This window comes from Pteropus vampyrus, unplaced genomic scaffold, assembly GCF_000151845.1.
Source record: "Pteropus vampyrus isolate Shadow unplaced genomic scaffold, Pvam_2.0 Scaffold266, whole genome shotgun sequence".
NCBI lineage: Eukaryota > Metazoa > Chordata > Mammalia > Chiroptera > Pteropodidae > Pteropus > Pteropus vampyrus.
In genome coordinates, this window is record NW_011889047.1 from 1,006,860 (window position 1) to 1,017,902 (window position 11,043).

Here is an 11,043-nt window from a genome sequence, read left to right on the forward strand (position 1 = left end):
AAGCAGGGCGCGATGTTATTTTAAAACGCAGATTATAATTTACAACATACTGCTCATCAATGAAATCGTTACCATAATTGTGAAAGACTATTTTTATTAGAGTAGACTTTCCTAACGGCAGTAACTCATTCCTATCTGCCTGCGTAATTGCCCAGCTAACTCAGAATCTAACTACTGAGTCAACGTGGGCCAATACGAAGTATAAGGGCTTTGGAGCCCAAAAAGAATTAAGTTCAAACCACCTTTACCAGCTCTAAACTGCATCACCTGGTGCAGGTTACTTACCTGCTGTGATCTTCAGCTTAAACTACTTAGTCCATATTAGATGCTAAATGATGGAGGCCATTATTTTTATGACAGGCATTTCTATACAAAATATGAAATTTTAAAACACTTTAATTGATCTAAAAGAGACCAAATAATTGATCCTTAACAAAGCCCTACAGAATTTTTGTCACCTTTTATTTTTGTTGTTTTAGCTAGATCTCCTCATTATTCCAATCATTTGCAAATTGTTTGCTACCAATGTTTTAGAATGAAAACATATGTGGACCAAAATTTACGTAATTTTTTACTCTATCGAAAAATCGAATTACTTCATGTGTTTGCCAAGGTTTTCGGGTGAAAGAACATAAACATTCAAATAAATAAACTGCATACCTCTAAGCTCTTAATCTTATTCTCGGTGATATGTGAAATTCCTGTATGAATCAAAGTTGTTTTCATTTCTCTTTCAAGATCTTGAATGTCATCCCATTTCTTAAGTATTTCACACCTTCTCTTTTCAACCTTCTCAATAAGAGTAAGTTGTTTCTCATCCATTACGTTTTTCTCAGGTGATTCTGAAAATAGTTTTTAAAAGCAAAGTATTACTGTGTTTAATATCTTAGCCTTTATTAATAACATAACATATTCATAACAATATTATATTATATACCTATAGGTTTTACATAGCTATAAAATATAATGTGACTTAAACTCTGAGCACATTGACAAAATTACCGGATTCAAAATCGGGGGCGATTCCTCCTTCAGTTCCTTGATTTAATCAGTAAGTGTTCACTGCACACTGAATTTGAGCACCTAACACAATGCGGTAGGGACAGAAGGACGAGTTGGCCAGAAACATGTGACTCAGTTGAAACTGGAAAGATGACTAGGGCGTCAGACAAACAAACGGGGCGGGGGAATGGTGGGAAAGCGGACTTTGGCACATTCGGTTAAAAAAAAAAAATAGTTATCCAGTCAGTGGGCGGGGACACTGGCTGCCCAGTGGGTGACGTCGGATACGATGCTGGGAAAAGAGCGGCAGATGCGACACGGTCTGACGACCTGTGTTAAGGGATCGGTCGAAGCCGTGGATGGCCTCGAAGCTGGGGACAGACACGGTCGGACGATGGGCGCTCTGTCTACAGCACGGGACGCACCCGGCCAGGAGTCAGGGAGGCCGCTTGCAAAGCGGCTGCCATCGTTCGGACGCGGGGGCCAGGCCAGGAGGGCGCCGGAGGCACCGAGAGATCAAAACGGGTTAGCGGGGCTCGGGAACTGACTCGATCTGGATGTGGTGAAGCGAGCACGCTCCCCAACAAGCCCTGGGTTTCGGGGGGGCAGCAGCTGGGGCAGCAGCTGGGGCCAGATGCGGCAGGAGGGGATTGGTGAGGCCAGTGCAGCGAAGACGTAGGAAAGAGCTGGGTTCGAACCCAGCCCGGCCACTTACTACGAGCCGCGTTGAAGTGTTTGCGGGGAGGAAAGCCATGGATGCCTGCCAGCGGCTTCGCGTCATGAGTCTCCCTGTGTTTGGGCGGTGACATTCATGCAAATGGCTGGGAACGTGAGGGGAGAGAGAGAGGCAGAGGGAGACAGAGAGACAGGCAGAGACAGATACAGAGAGGGAGAGAGGAAGAGACAGATGACAGACAGACAGAGACAGGGAGAGGGATTATTTGATCTTGGACATGTGTCCACACACCTGTGGGACACCCGTGTGGCCATATCCACTAGGCAGCTGGCTATACACATCTCAAGGCTAAAAAGACATTTTAGCAGGAAAGGGATTTGGAGCCAAAGACAAACTGGCTCCGACCGACAGCCACGTGTACGGAGCACAGGAAGGGGCTGGAGGCTGAGCGCGACTCCCTGCCAAGGGCGCCTCGTACCCCGCGGCTCGGTCTGGCTCCAGTTAGAGTGCTGAGGCTTCATTTTGGGGGAAAGAAGCACTACGCCTTTTCGATGGCAAAGAAAAGGCAATTGGGAAGAGGGGTTCCATGGTGTAGCGGTGAGCACGTCTGCTTTACATGCAGGAGGTCCCGGGTTCACGCCCCAGTGGAGCCCCAGGCCATGGTCTCCGGCCATGCCACCCTGAACACGCCCAATGTCTGATCTCGGAAGTTAAGCAGGGTCGGGACTGGTTAGTACTTGGATGGGAGACCACCTAGGAAGACCAGGTGCTGGAGGTGTAAAAAAATAAAATAAAATAAAATTTAAAAAAAGAGTGGTAACACCTGAACACAGCAAACAAGGCAGAGGTCATTGCCAACATTCAACTTTGGCAAATCTGGAAGAAAGGAAAAGTTTGAAGTTAAGTTCTGAAAGCTGGGGACATGAGTCAAGCAGACGAGCTAACTCAGAGGGAAGAAGCGGTAGGGGAGAGGCTTCCTCGCGAACTGAGAAGCACGAGATGACACGTTTGATTTCCTCCTCAACCCGGCCAAGGGTTTCAGTAGGAGAGCGGGCCGTTCCAATGACCCAGCTGTCACTCCCTGTCTGCCTAACGGGGAAGACTGAGGATGGACATGGGAAAGATGCCCCAGGAAACTGACGGGGCTCTGGAATGAGACGCTTAGGGACAGGAGCTGAAGAACGCGGGACACTAGCATCCTTCAGCGGCTCCGAAAAAGTGTCAGAAATACTCAGCTGGGGTCCAACATCGAGAGAAGTTAACTAGAGTTCTAGAAAATCCGCGACGTCCTTTATTAGCCTCTGCCACCGTTTTGTTCGCCATCAGCAGTAAAGCCCTTCAGTCAAAAATGACAAAAGGGTGGCCCGTTGTAAGAGACGGCAAGCAGCTGGAGTCCAGCGTGGGCGCAGACAGAGAAGGGACAGAAGTGGCTTCAGAGCCCTGAGAAGGGGTCAGAAGACAAGCAGGGAGCCAGCCCAGGACACGCGGGCCCCGGGGACTCGGGTGACAAGAAAACCCGTGGAAGACAGCCAGCAGGTACGTGACACTTCGCTCCCGGAAGGGGAAATCAGGACAGTGGCCGGAACTTTGGGGGCCACGCTCCACCGAGAACCTGAACCAGCTTAGACTTTTATCCTAAAACGGCCGAGAGGAAAAACAGTGACCCAATGAGCCAGCGTCTAGCAAACTTGGAGGGAAAATGGCATTTGACTGAATCTTTGTATGAAGACAGATGAGCAAGATACTTAATTCAACTGTCCTGATTGTTTCATCGCGTTATAAATTGTGTATATAATTTCAATGTAATTTGAATGTCCATTCCACACACATGCTTATAAAATACAGTCACGTCGCCGTGAGCCGTGTGCCCGTCCTCACAGCGATGACAGGCAGTGTGCCGGGCAGGCGACCGCCCCGCCGGCTCTGCGTCCCTCCCTCGCGTGGACAGGTGACCACACCGGACGCTCACAGCAACCCGAGGGGGCGCTCGTCCCCGTCCCCGTCCTCGTCCCCGTCCTCGTCCCGACTTGCAGACAGGCAGCCGGGCCCACCCAGGTGGAAATCAGCCGGCGGAAGCCCCGCCATGTCACCTGCGGGGGACACGCCCCGCCACCAAGGCCCAGGGGACCCGGCACCGAGGGGGCAGGGACGCGTGCGAAGGCGACTTCGCCAGGTCGGGGACGGAAGCGCACGAGGCCACCGCGCTGGCCGCCAGCCTGGCCCCCGGGGCCGCGCCCAGCCCAGGCGCCCGGTCCCTCTGAAGCCCGGCGCGTTTCCTGGGGCTCCTCCCTCCAGAGAAAACGGCCCCCGGACCTCCCGCCCGTCCTGGTCGGATCCCATGTCCGTGTCACGTCATCTGGGTCGGTTCCGAGGTCAAAGCCTGACCCAGTTCCTTCTGCCCGTGACCCTGACTTGATTCGGTGTCCCATCAGCGACCCACAGACCTCAGCGAACACGCAACGGGGCGCGCGCTGCACCTGCTTACAGAGACACGAGGTAACCCAAGGGGACCCTGGCGACAGGACCTGGGGCCACCACCTTGACCTGGATGGACCACTTCCTCGTGCCTTTAAAGTGTTCCATTCACAGCACTTCAGACCAAATAAAAACTCACTGTGTCTCTAAAGAACTCGATGGGGAAAATGGGTATCATTTAATAATGTCACCGAAAAAAAAAAAACAAAAAAAAACAAAAAAAAAACCCTTTGGGCTAAGGAAGGGCAGGAGGCCGTGACCTGCGGGCCAGGCGTGAAGACCCCGGGCCCAGGGGGCACAGCGAAGGCGTCAGAGGGCGCCACGCAGCACTCGCCTGAGATGTCCTGAGCCGACTGCAGCAGCCCGCGCTCCTCCTCCAGCTCACTTCTGAGTCTGCGGTTTGGCAACAAAAATGGTGAAATATTAGAGCCCCGTCCGTACCTTTTTTCCTTTACATAAGCCTTTTTTTTTTTCTATCGCGAAATAAAAACGAACCTTCTTACCTTCTAACGAGAAAAGGTAGATGCACAGAAAATGAGAGCCTAACTCAGTTCAGTTCAATAAAGCAAAGAATTCTTGCCAAGACTACATACGCCACTCGTTAAAGGAGCTGGTTAGTGTAAAACAAATGACTTCCTGGAGTGTTTATTGTCTTATTTTGTGACTTGAATTTCGAAGCAGCGAGGAGGCAAAGAAACTCGTTTTTTATACTCTGGGGCAAACGACAAATCCAAAGCGGTGGAGAGGTCTTACTGATGTCCGATGTCCCACTAAGATTGTGTTTTCCCTGCGCATTACGATTTCAGCCCACAGACAGGATTGGCCGATTCCACTGCGTTTAAACTCAAAATGAACTAGAAGAAACTTTAAATAAGGAAATAAAAACCTTTGTAATATCTTCGTGCCCTCTTCCTGGTTCAAAATAGACTAAATCGACCCCCTCGTTTCTAACGGATTTAGAGATGAAAGAACCTCAATAAGTGTCACATCGACTGAGGGCCACCTAGTGATTCGCTGAAAAACATCGACACCACGAGTGACTTAACGCTGCCTACAAGGGGCCTAACGCTTCGAGAAGATTTTCACACACACCGGCTCATTTCATAAGAGATTAAAGGAAACGAAAGGTGTCATGACCCTCAATTTGAAGAAACCGAGATTAAATGAATTAATAATAATGGTAACAACCTTTTCGACACCTAAATCAGGGATGTTTACTTTCCATACATTTTTATGTGTTATAGTTTTAAACGCTACTTAGATGCCTAGCGCATCGGTTTTTCTTCTTCGGGACTTTTAATTATCTGTCGCTTGGATTTTTTCTGTCTTCCACTTCGACCACTTTCTCCCTCCGACTCTTTGCTTCTCCTTTTCATTCTCTCGATTCTTTTCCTGCTCTTCTCCAACGCTCTTTTTTACAGTTTCATTCAAAACTGCCCCCCTCTGGGCCCGTCATAGTGCAGACTCGATCGACGCCTCTGACTTTCTAACCTCTTTGCTCGGTTGTCCGATCTCGCTTCGCGTCTTCCTTTCTGGTTGTTGATTTCTGTGCTTAGGTTTTGAAATTTCGGACTCGAGGTTGTTTTTATGTCCCGAAATGCTCCCGGGAAGATCTGGTGTCGTTCGGGTGCTGTGGCAGTTTCTCCTCCCACCGTTAGGCGTCCCGTGGCAGGGCCTCCCATCGGCTGACTTATTCGGGGTCTCGTTTTCCGTTTTCTCCTCACAACAGTTCGTGTAGACCAAGATCGTTTACACTTCTGTATTTTGTGGCTTGGGGTAGCCTGTGGGATTCCTAATTCAAGAGGACATTTATCTGTCAAAGTGGCAAATTGCGTGTGTTGCTGTTTGGGGTTCGTTTGTTTCGTTTCCATTTTTACCTGGTAGTTTTTTTGTTGGTTTGTCTGTCTTTTGGGGGGAAGGAAGGCGGGTGGTGGGAAGGGCTGTGAGCCCTTCTATTTTCTTCCGTTGTGGGTTCTAAATCCCCCTTCCCGGCTGCTGTTTCTCCTCCGTGCCGTTGGGAAGGACGCCGGTCCCCTCCCCGCCACCCCCATCATCACATCAGAGCTGCTCCCCCGCCTCCTCACTCACCCTCAAGTCCGTCCCTGCGTCCGAGCCCTAAGGGATCCGCCTGCAACCTCTGCCAGACCCACAGCCAGGGAAGACGCCTCTGTCCCTGGCAGCGGTGTCGGGACGCCCGGGGCCCTGCCAGCTCCGCTCTGTTCGCCCCCAACACTGCCCTGGCCTCACGAAGGTTTGCAGGGAGAGAGATTGCAGCCCACGGGCACTTGATGCTTATTTTTCCTTTGTGAGTATTTTGAATTTTGGAGGTTTCCTGTCTTCTGGTTACACTGAAGGCATAGGTGTGTTTGGTTTTTTGGTGTTTGGTGTTTTTTTTTTGGTGTTTAGTTTTGTTTCTTGTTTTGTTTTCTTGAGAATATTTGGGGTGTTGTAATCTTTTTTTCTTAATCCTTTACAAAATGTATGTCCTATACAATCACTATTTCATACTGACAGACCAGTATACGAAGAGGTTACATGAATTTTTTTAGGTTAAAAAAATAACATGGGCATTCGTAAAAGGGTCTTAGGTCTGCAACACTCTCGTCTGTCAAATTAAGTCCTCAGAGACCACCAGAGAAGAGGTGAGATGCCTTCAGAACCCCCCAACACCCCCCAGAGATGGCAGATCTAGAATGTCCTGTTCACATGTAATGGCTCGTGGATGACACGCACAACGCGGGTAATGGTCGCGTGCCTCACCCAATGACGCAGGCAAAAATGCAAATATATGCTTGTCACATGATCTTAAAATACTACAAAATAGTACAAGTTCCACATAGATCGAACCAGATGTCCCCTCACTTGTCATTATGCTCCAAGGCCACTTTAGTGGCCTTCACAAGCGCCCTCAGCTCCTCCTTGGCCTGGCCGATGGCTGCGCTCCTCAGGGACCACTTCTCCAGCTCCTGGACTTGAGCCAGCAAACTCTAGACGAGACAAGGCCACACGGGTGACACGCACACACAGGAAGGGTGAGAATTTTCCTTTTTCGTTATTACGGTATTTTCAAACTGTCCTGAGTCAAAATATAAATTCGAGAGACAACGGATGAAGAGGGACGGGGCAAGGTGGACGTATTGGAGTGGGGAACACCTGTCCTGTGAAGATCTGCATAAACCGTTTTTTCCCATATTTTCGGGTTTTGTAATCTGAAGTTTTAAATGCGTGGGGGTTTGTTTCGCTGTTGGTTTGCGTGGGGAGGACGTGCTGGCAAAGAGCATCTGCACCCTGTTATTTCTTCTAGATTCGTGAGAAACCCTTCGCCTCGGTCACCCCCGGGGAGACGAAGCCAGGCCGCGTCCGGAGGTGGGCGACAGGGGCCTCGCCCCGAGGTGACAGGCCATGGCTTCCAGAGCCAAAAGCAGGCCCCGGTGCCTTTGGCCGGCGACGCCTTCCATTCTGGTGTGTGCCTGGGACGTGCGGACACTCGTCCGGTTTGACTCACACCCAGAAAGTGAGAAACGGTGGAGTCTGCGCTGCATCCTGCAGCATAAAAATCCCCAAACGGAAAAGCACGCACACGTGCGATTCTGGATTAAGAAGGAAGGTAGAACTGACCTCAGAAATGCTGTGAGAGAGAGACAGAGAGAGACAGAGAGAGACAGAGAGAGACAGAGACAGAGAGAGACAGAGAGACAGAGAGAGACAGAGACAGAGAGACAGAGAGAGACAGAGACAGAGACAGAGAGACAGAGAGACAGAGAGAGACAGAGACAGAGATAACTAATATATACTACTCTATGTAAATGATATACATATACAGAGTAAGAAACAATGTTTTCCAATTTATAAGACAGGATTTTCAACTTTATTGAATTTCAAAGGTCAAAAACTGCCTTAGCTAGTGTTCTGGTCTCTTAGCTTCCGTAAGTGACAGCTACTCCTGCAGCCAGTTTTCCATGCTGAACATCCCCGTGTGTGACTAAGCGTAGAGGGGACACGTGTACGTGTGGCTGCTTCCGCTTTGGGCGCACGGCGTGATGCCAGCCGGTGCGTCGCTCCCGTCTCTGCCCCCCTTCTGGGTCTGCGTCCAGACGTCCCTCTTCTTACAGGGACTCCTGTCACTAGGTAAGGACCCACCCTCACGACCTCACTCGACTTGGCTCCATCTGCACAGACCGTTTCCCGGAAGGCCCCACGCAGCTTCCGGGCGGACACGGAGTCCTGGAGGACACTGGTCAGGCCAGCAGCGGGCTCACGGGGGAACGCAGAAAGGATGGGTGTCGATGCGATGATGACACACGCGCACTCACACACTCACACATACACAAACGGTGACCACACGCACACTCACACACATGCACATGGTGACCACATGCACAATCACACGCACTCACACACACACTCACACACACGCGCACACAGTGACCACACGTACACTCACACACACGGTGACCACACGCACACTCACACACATGCACACACACACTCACACACACCACATACACACTCACACACGCTCACACGCGAGGGCAGCTTAAAAACAGCTTGAGAGCTCTGTTCTGAGGTATCGGTGGGACGTTTTTTACTTCCGCGTTGCTGTCGTAAGGAGCCACACAGCTTAGTGGCTTAGCGCCCGCTGACCACGCCCGTTCCGCTGGGCAGAGGTGTGATGAGCCCGGCGGACGCGGCCAGGGTCTCGCAGGCGCCTGCGGGCAGGGCACCCAGGGCCCGTCCCCCGCTCAGAGCCCAGCCGCCGTGGAGTCCACTCAGCTCGGGTCCCCCTGAGTCCCTGCCGCCACTGTCCCCTCCAACCAGCCAGAGTCCTCGGCTCTCAGGGATCTCTGTGGTCGGATCCGGCCCCCCCGCCCCACGTAACCCAGGAAAACCTGCACGTCGCGCGGCCAGCGCCTGCCCGCCCCCCGCCACCTGCGCGCCAGCCGCCGGGGAGGCTGGGTGCAGGCGGATCCCGGGCTCGTCGCGGGCCGGTACCTGGTACTGGGCCGTGTGCGGCGACTTCAGAAGGATGGCCATGTAGAGCTCGTATTCATTCTACACAAACGAAGAGAAAAACGGCCTTCGGAGACGTGCTAGGAGCTGACACTACCCTGTCAGCCTCGGCCTGTATAAATAATACAGAGGTCGAGGATGTCAGTCTAGATCATTCCAAAATATAAAATATTCCTACCATACATTCAACAGTATATGCTCTAAAACATGTAAAATCTCACCTCAGAATAGCACCGTAAAAATGCCCCAACACACACACACACACACACACACACACACCTGCCCCTGCCTCACAAAGTTCCCCGCTTGGGTCCTGCCGGCCTGCCAGAGACAGGGTCCCCAAGCACGGGGACGTCCTCTGGAGAACGGGCCACCCCATGGCTGCTTCTAGGTATTCGTGGTCACCAAGGACTTGGAGAACGCGGGTGTGTGAGTGACCTCATCTCGACTCAGCCTCACCACGAAGGTCACTGTCATCGTGAAGCCACGACAAACGTACACTTCCATGAGGAGTCATAAGGGTCACATGCGCGTAATTACGGGAGTGTACATGTTACGTGCGGACAATCGTTCAACGCTTACAGATAACGGGAAGCTTAGTGGAAAGATGGGCCGGCCTGAGCCAGCGGGTGTTCACTCCACACGGCCGTCACGACTGAGGTGGCTGCGGGCGCCTTACTTCGGGTCCGTGTGGGTGACTTTCCTTGTCTACGGGCTGGAGATGTGGCACTTGGCAAAACGTCCGCGAGGCTTTAGCTCACGTGCGCAGAACGTCACGCCCCGGCCCCCAACTGTTACGCGGGCGAGTGCGTTCCCGTTACCTTGACCTCCCTCAGGATGTCCCCGAACAACAGCGAACTGTTGCAGACATCTTCGAAGATGGCCGCGAGGACCTGGAGCTTGTTGAACTGCCGAGGGTCGCACACGCACACCTTCCGCAGCTCCTGCAGCGGGACAGGGCGGCCCATCTCAGCGCGTCTTCGACTCCCTTTCTGGACAGTTCCTGGGGCCGAGGCCGAAAGGCCTGTCCTCAGGGGGTCCGGCTCCCACCGCCCCAGGACTGTCCCGCTGGCCGGCGGCCAGCCAGGTGCCCCTGCCGCCCTCCACCGGAGCTGAGCCCCTTCGCCCACCTGCTCGCCCAGGTTTGTGACTCTGGCCCGGGCTCTCCTCATTCGGCGCCCTCCCGTCCGCAGTTCGGGGACTCAGGCTCTGCCTCCACGATGACCCCCGACTCTCCCTTTCCCCATCCGTCCTCTCCCCCAAAATCTCATCGCGGCTGGGTGTTCCACCGCGGCCCTGCGCTCTCGCCTCCTCCCTGGGTCCTCACCCTCCCACGCGGGTCCCCGGTCCCAGGCCCCCAGTTCCCGCAGCACTTCCCACGAGGCTCACGCCCCGGGGGTGGCTGGAAGGCGGACTTCGCCCGCACCAGGGACGGCGGCACCTCCCTGCTCAGGCCCCGTTCCCTTCCCTGGCGAGTCAGGCGAGCCCGGCGAGCCCTTCCTCGGTGGCCCGGCTGCTCCACGAACGTTTGCTTTTTCCAGTGCCCGGGGGTGGCCGATGTTTTTGACTATGAAGTTGCCTCCAACCTACCAGTTTCCAAGCCCAGCCCGCCTAAGTGTCGCTACATCGCGGGATGCTCCCAGCAACCACGTGGAGGTGTGAAGGAGGCACCTGACGGGGAGTCCCACCCCCCACCACACACACAGGGCATGTAGACTCCGGGGGGGACCGCGCGGGTGCCCACGGCATCTCCGCGGCGCCCCCTTACCTGCTCCAGCTTCTTCTCGTGGCACAGCGCGGCCTGGCTCCTGGCGAGGTCGCTCCTCAGCAGATCTTGCTTGGCGACGACCTCCTTTTGGAAGCGCAGGAAGGCCCTGTAC

General features: G+C 53.1%; 1 protein-coding gene and 1 pseudogene across 1 annotated transcript in view; one reads left to right on the forward strand and one right to left on the reverse strand.

The window, feature by feature from the left end:
* The window catches only part of LOC111729516 (uncharacterized protein C6orf118-like), a 22,267-nt gene that overhangs the window by 1,607 nt on the left and 9,617 nt on the right, over nucleotides 1–11,043 (reverse strand). Inside the window, exons 3-7 of the mRNA XM_023520438.1 lie at nucleotides 10,932–11,037; nucleotides 9,985–10,107; nucleotides 9,146–9,205; nucleotides 7,016–7,140; nucleotides 4,381–4,546 (exon numbers count right to left, since the gene is read on the reverse strand). Coding sequence (XP_023376206.1) covers nucleotides 4,381–4,546; nucleotides 7,016–7,140; nucleotides 9,146–9,205; nucleotides 9,985–10,107; nucleotides 10,932–11,037 — 580 coding nt within the window. The remainder of the gene's footprint in view (nucleotides 1–4,380; nucleotides 4,547–7,015; nucleotides 7,141–9,145; nucleotides 9,206–9,984; nucleotides 10,108–10,931; nucleotides 11,038–11,043) is intronic.
* Nucleotides 2,341–2,456, forward strand: LOC111729522 (annotated as a pseudogene).